This window comes from Scatophagus argus, chromosome 9 (genome assembly GCF_020382885.2).
Source record: "Scatophagus argus isolate fScaArg1 chromosome 9, fScaArg1.pri, whole genome shotgun sequence".
NCBI classification, from domain to species: domain Eukaryota; kingdom Metazoa; phylum Chordata; class Actinopteri; family Scatophagidae; genus Scatophagus; species Scatophagus argus.
This window is the reverse complement of record NC_058501.1, coordinates 215,898-231,868: the sequence shown is the minus strand read 5'-3', so window position 1 is coordinate 231,868 and position 15,971 is coordinate 215,898. Positions and strand designations below refer to the sequence as shown.

Genomic DNA, 15,971 nt, shown 5'->3' with positions numbered 1-15,971 from the left:
TTTATTTGGCACGGGAAGAAACCACATCTCAGCCTGAAAAACTACCTAGGGAGAATGGTGGTCTCTCATTGCACTGAGGGCAACAGTGTTCCTTAGCGTGGGCAGGTACACTGACATAAGTATGTTTTAATTTAATTGAACCTGTAATAAAGTGTGTTAAGAAGGTGTTAATGGTGAAATATTTGATTTACATCATAGGTGAATAGGTTGGATATGAGAAAAAGAAAAGGTGCAACAAAAGTAGCTGAACTCAACTCAACTTCTCTGCATGTTATTGTTGAGTCTCTAATATCCTCTCCATTTCTGTCTCATCCTCGCCTCAGATCTATCAGTACATCCAGAGCAGGTTTTACCGCTCTCCTGAAGTTCTGTTGGGAATGCCATATGACCTGGCCATCGACATGTGGTCTCTAGGATGCATCCTGGTGGAGATGCACACAGGAGAGCCCCTCTTCAGTGGCTCTAATGAGGTAAAAATGACAGCACTATTTGTTAATAAGTAGCTTTATTCACACTGACATTTGATTCAATGTGCCAATAGACTAGTGATGTTTCGTTCGTGAACAATTCGTTCAGTATGAACTAAACTTTTATATGACTTGGGAGTAATAAGTCCTCTCAGTGAGCGATTCGTTCATTTTCATGTAGTGCCTTCTCTCGCTACTTGACAGGCAGCTGCATAAGCTCTGTCAGCAGGACAGGAAACAGAAATGATTAGTTCACGACTCATTCAACTGTGCATCCTCAGGCTGTGTGGCAAGTAGCAAGCACTACAGTTCGTTCACGGGTCGTTCATATCGATCGTTCTTTCGTTCTTTTGTTCATTTGTCATGTGACAGCTGTAGCTCAGCTACAGGGCTGTGGACTGAGAAACGAACAAGGAAATGAGTGATGTCTGATATCTATTTGTGACGTAACACCCGACATACATTATTTATTCATCAAATCATAATTTATTAGTGGTCTTCTGTTCTTGTAGATGTGTATAGTGTTATTGTGTGTATAATGTAAAGTGTGTTTGTAAATAAATACTTTTGAAAATTATATCAACATATTGATTGTTATAATCTGCCACAAAATAATTAAATATAATAATAATAACAATAATAAATACAATAATAATAATAATGCCACGTTTTGGACACAATAAATGCACCATGTAAACATTTTGGGGAACTTATTAATTGTTACTTTTTGTTTTTATTGTCTCACTAATTTTCAAAATGAGTTTTACATTCACTTGTCCTCTGCCAGCTGTCACGTGACAGGCAGTGCAGGCTGTGTAAGAAGCAATTTGTTCTCGTTCTCGTTCATCATTCACAGCTCAGGCTGTGTGGTGGGCAGTACATTCGTTCATCGTTCTTGTTCATCGTTTGTGAATGATGCTGTAAGTTCGAACAGTACGTTCGTTTTTGGATCAGTCTCTCGTTCAGTTGTTGACAGGCGCCTAGTCACTGTCGCGCTGTTAAACAAATATGGCAGAGAGGATGCAGGACACAAGTCACTTTATTGTGGTGTGTATTTGCTTTCCCAGGTTTTCACATAGTTTGAATTGCTTGTGGCATTTTGTATACTTTGTCAGCTGAAGCAAACCATGTTGCCTTCTGTATTTAGTGCTTGTGAACCGCGACCTTTTTTACAACGCCCACAAGAGGGCTACAGCGCCACCTGTTGTAAAAATTAACGAAATGACTCAAAAAAAGATTCATTAAATTTACTGTTCGAGAGTGAATGATTCGATTCAGTAAAAAGAGAGGAACTTGCCACCACTACAATATACCTGTACTGTACATTTCATTTTATCAATTCATATAGTTAACAATATCATAATACATCACAGGAAGAATTGTTGAATTATTGAATTTTTTACATAATAGATGAATAAAAAATAATATATTTTGCTTCTTGACATCACATCCTTGTTGCCTTTTCTCATTCACAGGTTCTGACAAGACTTGTTTAAGTAGTGAGCACTATGGATGAGCACTAGTGATGTGTGCATTTAGGTGACTTTTAGGTGAATTTAAATATTGCTACACTCACCAGTCAACACCTGAATTTTTTGTCAGTTGTTGTCATTCTAGCAATGTACATTTAGGAGCCATTTCTAGAGCTAAGTGTATGTAGGATAATAAACCCAAAGCAACCCTTGTGCTTTGGGTCACTTACAATACATGCATGAACTTTCACTCAGGGGACAGGTCTTGCTGGATGGAGGAGTGCAGTTAGTTTTTTGAGTGCTACATTAGGTGAACGCTGTGTTGCTGTATTGATGAAATTTTTAGCTGTATGGAAATTTATGGACAAAGGTCATAGATTTTTACATGTTACACAAGGTAAGCAATGAATATTCCATCAAAGCTAAGAAGCTGAAGTCAGATTCTGCCATGAGTATGTCAGCTATTGGCCTGTCTATACAGCCTCTCAGTGGCTTTAACCCTTTCATGTATGAATTATGAAATCTTCAGCCAGTATTTTTTTCCTTAGTGTTTTTATTTTTTTAGGGCATGAAAAAAGGAAAAACTAAATATTTTTTTAAACTTCATTTTTTTTAAGGAATTTTCCACATATCCACTCAGGTGGACAGCATACGTTTTGAGTTTAAAGAATTTCAGAATCAGAATCAGAATCAGCTTTATTTGCCAAGTATGTGTGACCATACAAGGAATTTGACTCCGGATTTTTCTCTGTCCTGTGCACCATACAAAATACAAAATAGCAATAATAATAATAAAAATGAAGAAAAAGTATTTACAAGAAAGGAGAAAAAGAAAAAAAAAAAAATAATATATATATATATATATATATACATGTAGTGCAAACAGTGGAATGATGTAGTGCAAACAGTGTGATGGTTCACACAATGGCAGTTGGTTTACGGGGAGATCAGGGAGACAGCCTGGGGGAAGAAACTGTTTTTGTGTCTGGTAGTCGTGGCATACAGAGCTCTGTAACGCCTACCAGAGGGAAGCAGATCAAACAGTTTGTGTGCAGGGCGTGAGGGGTCTGCAGTGATACTTCCTGCCCTTTTTTTGACCCTGGACTGGTTTAAGTCCTGGATGGAGGGCAGGTCGGCCCCGATGATTTTTTCTGCAGATCTGATTGTCCGTTGCAGTCTGTTTCTGTCCTGTTTGGTGGCCGATCCAAACCAGACAGTGATGGAAGTGCAGAGAACAGACTGGACGATGGAGGTGTAAAAGATGGTCAGCAGCTCCTGAGGCAGGTTGAACTTCTTCAGCTGTCGCAGAAAATACAACCTCTGCTGGGCCTTTTTCCTGATTAGGTCTACGTGGGACTTCCACTTGAGATCCCAGGCGATTGTGGTTCCCAGGAACTTAAAGGAGTCCACAGTAGACACTGTGTTGTTGAGAATGGTAAGGGGAGGTAAGGTGGATGGGTTCTTCCTAAAGTCCACTGTCATCTCCACAGTCTTGAGCGGGTTTAGCTCCAGGTTGTTCCAACCACACCAGAGGACCAGCTGGTCTACTTCACGTCTGTAGGCAGCCTCATCACCGTCCCTGATGAGGCCAACTACTGTTGTGTCGTCCGCAAACTTAAGTAGTTTAACGGACGGGTCCCCTGAGGAGCAGTTGTTAGTGTATAGGGAGAAGAGCAGCGGGGAAAGAACACACCCCTGGGGCGCGCTGGTACTGATGGTTCTGGTGCTAGAGGTGATGCTCCCCAGCCTCACCTGCTGCCTCCTGTCAGTGAGGAAGTTGTAGATCCACTGAGAGGTGGAGGTCGGCACTGTGAGCTGTGAGGATTTCTGGGATGATGGTGTTGAATGCAGAGCTGAAGTCCACAAACAGGATCCTGGCATATGTCCCTGGGGTGTTAAGGTGATGGAGGATGAAGTGCAGTCCCATGTTGACTGCGTCATCCACCGACCGGTTTGCCCGGTAGGCAAACTGCAGGGGGTCAAGCCGGGGGGCCTGTGATGAACTTCAGGTGGTTCAGCACCAGCCTCTCAAAGGATTTCATGACCACAGACGTCAGGGCGACGGGTCTGTAGTCATTCAACCCCGTGATGGTGGGTTTTTTGGGGACTGGGATGATGATGTAACGTTTGAAGCAGGAGGGTACTTCACACAGCTCCAGAGATCTGTTGAAGATCTAGGTGAAGATGGGTGCCAGCAGGTCAGCGCAGATTCTCAGGCAGGAGGGGGACACTCCATCAGGTCCTGGAGCCTTCCTGGTCTTCAGCCGCTGGAAGAGCCGATGCACCTCCTCCACATTGACCTTCAGTGCTGGTAGGATGTCTGAGTTGAGGGGGGAGGGGGAGGTGTCAGGTATGGCACAGAGGTTGAGTGTTGTGGATGGGGTGGGAGAAGGGTGTGAAAAACGGCAGTAGAAGCTGATCAGCTCCTCTGCCAGTACCTTGTTACCCACAGGGTGGGGGGATGGATGCTCCTGTAGTTGGTGATGTCTCTCAGGCCCTTCCACACTGAAGTAGGGTCGTTGGCTGAAAACCTGTTTTTCAGCTTCTCAGAGTAGCACCTCTTTGCAGCTCTGATCTCCCTCGTCAGTGTGTTCCTGGCCTGTTTGTACAGGGCCCTGTTCCCATTTCTGTGGGCCTCCTCTTTAGCCTGGCGCAGCTTGCTGAGTTTATTGGTGAACCATGGTTTATTGTTGTTGTATGTGCAGAAGGTTTTGGTCTGCACACATGAGTCCTCACAAAAACTGATGTAGGATGTCACAGTGTCAGTCAGTTCATCCAGGTCTGTGGTAGCAGCCTCGAAGACACTCCAGTCAGTGCAGTCAAAACAGGCCTGTAACTCCAGCTTTGACTCAGTTGTCCATCTCTTAATTGTCCTCACCACAGGCTTTGCTGATTTTAACTTCTGCCTGTAGGTTGGGATGAGATGGACCATGCAGTGATCAGAGAGACCCAAAGGAATTCTGATTCTGATCCTGATTCAGATTTTTTAACTTAAGAAATATGCTTCAGATGTTACTGAAGAATGTGATTGAACAGTTTCAAAAGGCTCTTATAATGTACACAATATTATTTTGGATAGCATTTAATGTTGCAGATTAAATGTACAATTATTTTTTTCTTTTTTCTTAATTTTAGTTACTTAGTTTAAGTTTAAACCTCCCGTTCAAACATTTGGACATCCCTAATAAGGACACAAAGTGATTCTGTGTGTCTCCTCTAGTTTCAAAGAAAGTGTGTGTGTGTGTGTGTGTGTGTGTGTAGGTGGATCAGATGAATAAGATTGTGGAGGTTCTGGGGGTCCCACCCAGCCACATGCTGGATGCAGCTCCTAAAGCTAGGAAGTACTTTGACAAGCTGTCAGATGGTCTCTGGACAGTGAAGAAGAACAAGGACATTAAGAAGGTATTTGTTGTCAGAATCATTTATTTTTTTATTAAATCATCAACTTTTACCTTTAAACCTGTGTCTTTTAACTGTTGTCATAACATGACGCACAAGAATCCAACATGGTATCTCCAGTTATTCTATATAATATAAAGCTACACTGGCAAAAAATACAACTTTTACTTGTGTTTAAAACAGTAGAATGCCAGCATCGAATGACACTGTGATCTCTGTGTCTACTCGAGCTGAAGCACTTTCTCTACTGATATGTAAATGTGAAAGTGAAAAGTACCTAATTCTAAAGGTGTTTTGGTTCTGCGGTTTTGGGTGAAAAGTATAACAAAACGAACTATTAATCTTCCATTGGAAACTACTTTCTGTTGAAGGAAAAGTCTGTATTGTCTTTTAATTCGGCTTAGTTTTTTTGCGGCAAAAAACCTAATTTAAAACCTCGTCACCTCTCTTAAGAGCAAAATATATATATAAGTAGTGCTAAAATACAAATGTGTGCCTATGTCAGAGCAGTAAGTCTCTTGTCGATTGTTTATAGTGATAACGGAGGAAAGTATTGTATCCTCCATTAGTGTTATCAGCATCAAGTTCACTGAAGTCATATTTTTCTATATCTAAAGGTGTGCATGTGTGTGTGTGTTCCAGGAGTATAAGCCCCCAGCCACAAGGCGTCTTCATGAGATTTTGGGTGTTGAGACTGGTGGCCCTGGGGGGCGGAGGGCAGGGGAGCCAGGACACGCCCCCTGTGACTATCTGAAGTTTAAAGGTAAGTCAACACTTGATATTGATCTTCAGGGTTAGACACTATATTGGTTTATCAAAAACAGTCAAAACATAATTTATTTATATTACTGAGATGTATCGACATCAGTATAAATACAACAATATGATACTGATGAATTCCATAGAAATGACAATGAAAGTCCCTTGAAATATGTGGTATTTAACTAAATGGACTTTCAAACAATGAGAACAACTTGATGATGACAGGCTGGGTTCAAAAGAATCTATTACCATCTGTGTGCTCCATTTTCAGTCGGTCCAAAAAAAAACATGCAAAATGATGCCCTTCTTCACTCTGTTCACTAGTAAAGGTTAGGTGGAATTACCTGTGCTATAATGTCTCATGGTGAATTAATTATTACATATCACACTTACGAACACTTTGTGAAGTTTCATTATAACCACTGTGAGCTGGAAAGTTTGTAAAAGTGATAAGAGGGAATGAAGAAATGGAAGGTTACATCTCATTTAGACAACCGTCTAAGTATAGCTACTAGCTGTTAGACTGTGTGTGGCATCAGAACTTGCTGAACAAGATGGTTTATAAAGTTTACACAAAAGTTTTAATTAATTTAGTCAAATGTGTTACCATACACCTCAGCAAGTAATGATGGGGCTGCAGGAATGCAAGTTGTGGCAGCTCTGCCCCCTTCTCTTCTTTTTATTTTTTTCTACTTTTTTTTTGGCATGTTTTACCTGTTTTGTTTAATGTGATGGATTCCTGATGCAAATGTGCACACAGGGACACCACTTTTATCAGTTTTGTTTTTGCTTTTTGCTGTTTTTTGACCTTTTTGGCACTCCACTGAGGGACTTCAGCTTCAGCCATGGCTCTATTGTTTACACCAGGGATCAGCTGTTAGCTCTATGCGGCCCTGCTCTTCTCTATGTGGAGAAACCAGAGATTCCTGCGGAAATACGGAGGAGAAGGAGAGGCTGCAGAGCTTGATGAAACATCCAGGAGAGGGATCGGAGGTACAGACCATATCTACCCTCCATTATTATGGGAAATGTCCATTCCCTCTCCAATAAGACCGACGAGCTTACGCCGCTGATCTGGCTGCAGAGGGAGTACAGGGAGCACAGCCTTATGTGTTTCACTGAGACCTGGCTGAATGGACTGATACCGGACTCTGTAGTTTCCCTGGATGATTTTAAACTTGTGCGTGCTGACCGGAGAGTGGAGGACTGTGGTAAGCAGAAAGGCCTGGGGCTGGCAGTGTTTATTAACAAGAGATGTCTGTGAAGGTGTGGACTGATGAGGCCAGTGAGAGACTGTTTCCAAACTACAGACTGGGAGACACTTTATAGCTCTCATGGTGATAACATCAATGGCCTTACCGAGTGCAACACAGACTACATTAACTTCTGTGTGGAGAACACACACAGAAGTGTTTCTCCAGCAACAAGCCCTGGGTGACCCCTGAGCTAAAAGCCCTGCTGAACCAGAAGAAGAGGGCTTTCTTGTCTGGGGACAGAGTGGAGCAGAAGAGAGTTCAGTGTGAACTCAAGTATGCAATCAGACAGGCCAAGAACAGCTATAGGAAGAAGCTGGAGGAGTGGCTGGAGCAGAACAACACACGAGATGTGTGGAGGGGCCTGAAGACCATCTCAGGACATGGACAGAGTGGAGCCAGACGGACAGCTGAAGGCTACGAGCGCTGGGCAAGTGTTGAAAAACAGGTTTAATTCCAACCCCACCTCCTCTGCCACCCTTCCTCTCCCCTCTTCACACATCTCCAGGCCAGCAGACACTACCACCATCACCTGACCATCACTTGTCTTCTACTTCACCTCCCATCACCCCCCTGTCTTCACACCATTTCACACCAGCCCCGTCTACCACTATCAGCCCCCCCATCCCCTACTTAGGGACTGTGCTGACCAGCTCTGTGAGGTGGTCATGTACATCTTCAACCTGAGCCTTAGTCTGGAGAGGGTCCCTGTCCTGTGGAAGATCTCCTGTGTGGTTCCATTTCCTAAGACTGCACACCCCACGGAGCCAAACCACTACAGGCCTGTTGCCTTGACCTTCACCTGATGAAGACCATGGAGAGGCTCATCCTCAACCACCTTCACCCTGTGGTGAGTACAACGATGGACATGCTGCAGTTTGCCCAAAGGCCAAACATCGGGATGGATGACGCTGTCATCTACCTGCTGCACCGGGCGCTGACTCACCTGGAGAGTGCTGGGAGCGCTGTGAGAATCATGTTTTTTGACTTCTCAAGCGCATTCAATACAATTCAACTCGTGCTGCTGAGAGGGAAGCTGAGAAGAGCAGGAGTGGACAGACATTTGGCTGCTTGGATCATCAACTACCTCACCAGCAGGCCACATTTTTTTTTAAGACGAATCAACTTTTATTGGCAGTATATATATATTTTTACATACACATACTGAATTTTACTACTGCATTTATCCCATCCTTAGTTGAACACACACATGCAACACCCCACATGCAGTGAAACACACACAGGAGCAGTGGGCAGCATCAAGCGCCCGGGGAGCATATTGGGGGGTTAAGTGCCTTGCTCAAGGGCACATCAGCCGGCTAATGAAGGGGGGGGGCATTTTATCGCATTAATCACTCCACCACACCCAAATTATTCCTGCCCGTCCGGTGGAGGAATCGAACCGGTGACCCTCCGATCACAAGCCGCTTCTCCAACCTCTAGGCCACGGCTGCCCCCACGACTGCATAACTGTGTGTCTAATGTGGTGGTCTGCAGCACGGGGGCCCCCCAGGGAACAGTGCTCTCATCTTTCCTCTTCACTCTTTACACTTCGGACTTCACCTACAACACCAGCAGATGTCACCTCCAGAAGTTATCCGACGACGCCATTGTTGGCTGTCTGTCTGAGGGGAATGAGACGGAGTCATTGTGGACTTTGTGGACTGGTGTGAGTGCAACCACCAGTTAAACACCAGTAAAACAAAGGAGATGGTGATTGACTTCCGGAGAAGGACATTACCACTTACACCGGTGAACATCCAGAAGATTCAATATTCAAGATTCAAGAAGATTCAAGAGTCTTTATTGTCATTATGCGAGCATAACGAAATTTTGTAAAGATTCTCGGCTTAAAGGCGCACATATAAATAGCACCAAAAAAAAATACAAAATGAACACCAAAAATATAAAAATATAAAACACAAGGTAAAGTAAATAAAGTGCACTTAGTGCCAGTCTATGGTATGCTGTGAGTGTTTGATTGTGTGTGTGCGAGAAGGTGTGTGTATATGGCAACAGGGGGGAGGGTGCATGTGTGTCCTGTAGGGGGATGGGATGTGAGTGTTTCACTGCAGGGTGGCTATTGCTTTTACAGCTCTGGGGAAGAAGCTGTCCCTGAGTCTGTTTGTGCTTATTTTAATGCTCCTGTACCGTTTTCCTGATGGAAGCGATACAAACAGTTCGTTGCCCGGGTGGGTGGGATTTGTAGCAATGCGTCTGGCCTTTTTCTGGATTGGGCAGCATAAACTGAGCCCAGATCTGGTAAACGGCAGCCCACAATCCCCTGTAAGTCCTGCCTGTCCTGTGCTGTGCAACTGCCATACCACACAGTCACACTGAGGCACAGGATGCTTTCAATTGTGGCCCTGTAAAAGTTTGCCAGCAGCTGAGAAAAAAAGTCCTGTCCGCTTCAACTTTCTGAGAAAGAAAAGCCATTGTTGGGCCTTTTTCACCAGGTGTGAGGTGTTCACTGACCAGGAGAGGTCAGAGGAAATGTGGATGCCCAGGAACTTAATGCTGTCCACCCACTCCGCCGCCTCCCCAAGTATACAGACGGGAGCGTTTTCAGTCTTCCTGGACCTAATGTAATCCACTATGACCTCCTTGGTCTTGCTGATGTTCAGGATGAGGTTGTTCCTGGAACACCACTGTGTCAGGTACTGGATCTCGTCTCTGTAGTGGGTCACATCATTGTTAGATATGAGACCCACCACAGTGGTGTTGTCCACAAACTTAGGGCTCGGACATTGAGATGGTGGACAGTTTTAAGTATCTGGGTGTCTGCCTCAACCATAAATTTGATTGGTTAGATAACACCGATGCAAGAAGGGCTAAACTGAGGAGACTGAGGTCCTTTGGTGTGCAGGCCCCTGCTAAGGACTTTTTACGACTCTGTGGTAGCCTCTGCTATTCACTATGCTGTGGTATGTTGGGGACCAGGCAGCACGGTCCGGGACAGGAAGAGACTAAATAAGCTGGTCAGGAGGGCCAGCTCTGTCCTGGGCTGCCCACTGGACTCTGTGGAGCAGGTGGGTGAGAGGAGGATGTTAGCCAAGCTGACATCCATCATGGACAACACCTCTCACCCTCTGCATCAGACGGTGGAGGCTCTGAGCAGCTCCTTCAGCGGCAGACTGCTACATCCGCAGTGTCTGAAGGAGCGCTACCACATACCTTCATTCCTGTTAGACTATATAATTCAACAGTCTAGTCCTCTTTTCCTCCCTTATGATGACATATATATAGCTGTATATTGTACTGTGCTTACTGTACTTGTAAATTGTTCATTTTTTATCTCTAGATTTTTTGTAACTGTTTTTGCACACTTTTTAACTCTTTTTCTGTTCTTGTGAGCTGCCACGACAAGTGAATTTCCCCACTGTGGGATCGGTAAAGTTCATCTTGTCTTATCACATGATTATCATGTAGGGTAATGGTCAAAATCGCCATCTGCTTGAGGTTAAGTAGAACTGCACATCATCAGGGTCCTGTTTGTCCTCTTTCAGACCTGATCCTGCGTATGCTGGACTATGACCCAAAAAGCCGTATCACACCATTCTACGCCCTGCAGCACAATTTTTTCAAGAAGACCACAGATGAAGGAACCAATACCAGTTCATCTACATCCACCTCTCCTGCCATGGACCACTCTCATTCAACCTCCACTACTAGCTCTGTTTCTAGCTCTGGTAAAGTGCACATGCTTGCACACATTCCCAACACACAGACACTTTTCCACTCTTTGCAGTTTATCACCATCTCTTTCTTCTTCTCTAACATAGTTTTCCAGCTCCATGAAAATGATTAAACCTCAAAAGGCATTAGTTGTCTTAGATTTTTAAATTTATTTATATGATTTAAATTCATTTACCTCACTGATGTGCAAGAAAATGACTCAGGCTGCTACAGTGTTAGGTGTGCCATGAAAAGGAAAAATAAAGGGAATATGTCTCTTTTATGTGCCATTAGGTTGTTGTCCAGTGAAATGGCTGGCATAAGAAGTACACATGTTGACCTTGTCTCCTGGGACCTTAGTCAAATTATTATCCTTATACAATTATTGTAAACAATAATCGAAAGAGTGTGTAGCTGGGTGTAGCTTAACAGGGATGAGAGGATTCCTTTTTACCAGAGGGAGGACAATCTGATCTTCTGGTGCAACCGACAATAAAGAGCCTTTAAAGAACTGTACCCAGCTACAGTTAATTAATGGTATCTTTGTGGTGCTTGGGTAGCCCACCACAAAATCCTGTGGTGATAGACACATGTATGAATTTGAACCATAAAATAAATAGATTTATTGCTGTGATGTAAGATGCCTTGTGTTTGACCTCTTTCCAGCAGTGTGAATTTGTTCATGACAGAGCTAATAACTTTACAACTGTTATTTGGTGGGCTAAATGTGACACCTGACAGATTAAATAAAGTTACTCACAGCATGCACAACTTGCTTTCAGTAGCTAAAGTAACACCCTGCAGCATGACAAATCACACTCAAATTGTCCAATGAATAAATTAACTGTCAGTCCATATGTGTCCATTATTACATTTCTTGGTCTGTTTGGAATGTCTTGTGAACACAAAATGTGCCAGAATTAAGATCGATTTCGATCGATCAACGATTTCTTTTTTTTCTGCTTATATAAACTTCAAGGAATGACAAATCACTGTGATTTATTCCTACTCCAACAGGCACCCACACTAGTGGTCTAAGCAGTGTCCAAACAAGACATCAAAAAAGACTAAATTAATGAAGTGTGAGTAGTGCAAATTTAATGCTGGTCTGTTGTATTTCCAGGTGGCTCTAGTGGTTCTTCCAATGACAACCGCAACTACCGCTACAGTAACCGCTACTACAATTCTGCTGTTACACATTCAGACTATGAGATGACCAGCCCTCAGGTACACACAGCCCTGCATCATTGACAAGCCTTACATACACACTTATATGAAGTTACAACACCTACATTAGAATGCATTTTGTTGATTTCAGCTCAGCATTCAAGATCTCTCCTACGAAACTGACTGCAAATTTAGCACTCTGGTCTCGAGTACCAACTCTGCATTTGGAAACAGAACTTCCTCATAAACAGATCTCAGACACTTCAGACTGGCAGCCACACTTCTTCCACACTAGTGTTAAACACCAGTGCATTTCAGGCCAATATGGAAATAACTCTGTTGTGAAGTTTGTGGATGACACATCATTTGCTGGATTATAAACAATAATGAAAATTCACATTAACAAGAAATCTTGCAATGTGGTGCACAGAGCTAAGCAGTTGGTAGCTAAAATGACACAGAACATTGGTACCCATCTGCAATGCATCAGTGTGAGGTGAGGTGTCTCCACAGAGTCCAAAGAATACTAAAAGACAACACCCATCTCAGCCACAGTCTGTTTTCCCAGCTGACATCTGGGAAGGGATACAGATGTATCTGCTGCCATATCATGATACCTCAGAACAGCTTCTTCCTTCAGGCACTACAAATAATAATTTTAATTTTTATTACTTTTAATTAATTAATTAAGAGCAGGATAAAATGACTATAACTTACATTTCATTGTACAACCCCGTGTTGTATAATGACTAATTTATTAGCCATTTTTGCAGTCCTGCCAGCAAGCCATTTATGACTGAGGGGATAGATGGACCAATACCTCTGGAACATTTCAGAATAGTCATGTTTTTCATAGGTCTTACACAAAATAGCCAACCAGTGTAACAATAGTACAACGTGAGAAGAGGCACACTGCCCTTTTTTTTTCAAAGATCAAATTATTTATAGTGATTATTAACCAATTACGATCAGTGACCCTCCAATTGGAGCACCCTTAAATAGAGCTGGCACTGACATTATTTGTGATATTGAAAGATTTTGAGGGGTAGAATGCAGGAGTTGGGGCTCGAACTACAAACCTTTAGGCTGGTGGATGACCATCTTCCCATCTGAACCACAGCAGCAACCGGAGAATAATGGAAACAAAAGACAGGCAGAGACAAGAGTTATATTTTGAGTTACATTAGGTTTCTTTTTGTTCCTCCATTATAGTTGGCTATTACGCTGAATATCTCTCACCTCTGTGTTTTTGCCCTCGACTCTCCCACACCAGGCTCCCTCCCAGCAGCAGTTGAGGATGTGGCCAGGCAGTGATGGTGGAGGTGGGGGTCAGGACCCAGCGTACACCCAGTTGCTGCTCCACAAGCCTGCTGCCTCTCAACAACACCAGCGCCATTTCCTTGACCCGCCACACCACCCCCACCCAACTTACTCCCACCACGGGAATGGTGGGCGTGGCCCGCGACAAGGTGGACAGACAGGCATTGTTGGAGGGGGGGGCCAGCAGGGATCCTCGCCTCAGATGAGTGACAGCATGGATGTGGGCGTGTCCCTAGGGCTGCACCACCTGGGGGCGGTGTCTTCCATGGAGGCCTCTCAGTTTGGCTCTGCCTCTCTGCCCCTTGCTCTGCCAATTGGACTGTCTGCCTTCCGGACTCGGACGGCCCCCACCGCCCCAGGGCCACAAGCACCGCCCCCTGAAGACTACTACCCTGCCTCCAACAACAATAATCCTGCTGCGGGGGGCAGAGGGAGGCCAGACTCAGAGGAGGGGCCAGCCAACTCTTGATAAAACCTGAACCATGCCCTAAAGCCATACAATTTTAACTACAACTACTACGACTACACACATACAGCCAGAGTTCAGAGACAAAGAGGTGAACTTTGTGCTGAAGGAGACAGTTTGTACTGCATGAGAGGAGGAGGAAGGAGGAGGATGCTGGGAAAGCTCTCCTTTACCCTTTTTAGTTTGTTGTCTTTTGTTGCGACTGTATTTGGAAAGGAATGATTGTGACGAGTTTGTTTTTATTATTATATTATTATTATTATTATTATTATTATTATCGTTGTTGTTGTTTAATATTATTTGATTTTTCTTGGGTTTGAGGAGTTGTGTGTTCTACTTGGGTATTGTTTAAGCCTGGAGAGGAGAAGGAGGATGAAGAGGAAAGAGAGAGGAGCCATACCTTTCCATCTTACTCCATATGGTGGCTGTAGATAGAAGGAGAGCATATATTGATGTTCACAATGGTTACATATGACCGTATATTCATATTTGCAGCTCCTGGAGACAAGCAGTCTTAACACACTTGCAGATACATGCACACACATACATATATCTAGTGTACATATACTTGCTCCATCAAGAAGTGAGTAACTGGTGTCAAACATATGTATGATTCAGGCAGGACTCAAGGATTCTCTCCTATATGTGTTAAACCCACTTTTTCTTAAAGTTTGTGTCCTCCCACTGTTGCTCTCTACCTGGTTGTGACAGAGTACAGAGAGAAGGGGGGGGTGACAGGACACCAATGCCTTCCTTGCGGTCATAGGGATCTCCTTCTCCTCCTTCTCCTTGCCTCCCCGCTCTCTTCTTCCTCTCCTCCTTCTCCTGTTGTGTTTCTCCTCCAGACAGCTCCTCCTCTCTGTGCTGCTAATCACCATGACAACTGGTCCGGATTGCTGCTAAAGATCCAACACAGATCAATAAAGAAATAAAAAAGAAGTAGAAACAGAAATAACTAAAAAAAAAACTTTTTAACCCCTCTACTTAAGAGAAAGGATAAAGTAAGAACCACTGCATCTCAATGTATTTATTACTATTTAACATGAAAAAACAAACTGAAAGTAACCCTTTTTCTGCTTTTCTTTGTTTGGTTGCCTTCTTTCTGCAGGTGAGCTCTGATTGGCTATTGTAACAGTGATGGTAACTGGTGACATGGGAATGCCACCAGTTGTGGGCGCTGGGAGGAGGGGAGGGGTTGGGGCAAAATAAAGTTGGATATATAATAAGAATAAAGAGTATACTTTTGCACACCAAAGTCAAACAAACATCAGATCTCCGCTTTTCTTCCTACTAATCTGATCCACCACGTCATGACTCCATGTGGTCATGAGGTGTTGAAGCTCACCAACAAGTCACACAGGATGCTCAGCTTCTATTGTGCCTTTACACTGCCTATAGGACCCATTCAGAGTTCATATTATGGAAAATGAAAATACCTATGGAGACTATGGAGAACTAAAAACACATGAATAAATACACAAAGTATATCATGTTAGTTACCATGCTTGCTTGGGTCAGTGAGGAGACAATCAATAATTGGCTGTTGTCTGCTGACACACAAAAACTGTGATGTCATTGACAGAATACAGAAAAGAATGAAATTGAAATGAGCTGCCAAATGCTCTGTTATTGTGAAAAAAAGCAGGATGAAAAACATCATAATGAGCTGAGCTTTAAATGTATAATACTGGAGTAATAATAAATTGTCTATTGTCATTATGCAAATCGCAAGTTTCTATTTGAAATTACTCAAGCAGTGTTGACAGTACTGTGGGGTGTCCCAAAAGACACCAGCAGCATAGTTCCTCATATTGGCATAATGAATGTGATTTATAATAAAAGATAACCCACTGATAGACATAGGCCTAAAATGGTTTTGCAGTATAGTTGCAAGTCTGCTCACATAGATTATTATTCATGAAATGAATGAAGTGGCTTAGACAGATAGTGTATTTCCTCCATATTATGAAGACTGACCTAAATGTTAGTA

At 43.3% G+C, this 15,971-nt stretch overlaps 1 protein-coding gene across 4 annotated transcripts in view; it reads left to right on the top strand.

The window, feature by feature from the left end:
• dyrk1b (dual-specificity tyrosine-(Y)-phosphorylation regulated kinase 1B) overlaps nucleotides 1-15,242 on the top strand; it is a 103,585-nt gene extending 88,343 nt beyond the window's left edge. For all 4 annotated transcript variants that reach the window (XM_046400383.1, XM_046400385.1, XM_046400384.1 and 1 more), the window contains 6 exons: nucleotides 324-470; nucleotides 5,201-5,341; nucleotides 5,981-6,101; nucleotides 10,860-11,042; nucleotides 12,152-12,255; nucleotides 13,469-15,242. In XM_046400383.1, the coding sequence (XP_046256339.1) occupies nucleotides 324-470; nucleotides 5,201-5,341; nucleotides 5,981-6,101; nucleotides 10,860-11,042; nucleotides 12,152-12,255; nucleotides 13,469-13,984 (1,212 nt within the window). In that variant the 3' untranslated portion in view covers nucleotides 13,985-15,242. The remainder of the gene's footprint in view (nucleotides 1-323; nucleotides 471-5,200; nucleotides 5,342-5,980; nucleotides 6,102-10,859; nucleotides 11,043-12,151; nucleotides 12,256-13,468) is intronic.
• Nucleotides 15,243-15,971: the final 729 nt, after the last annotated feature.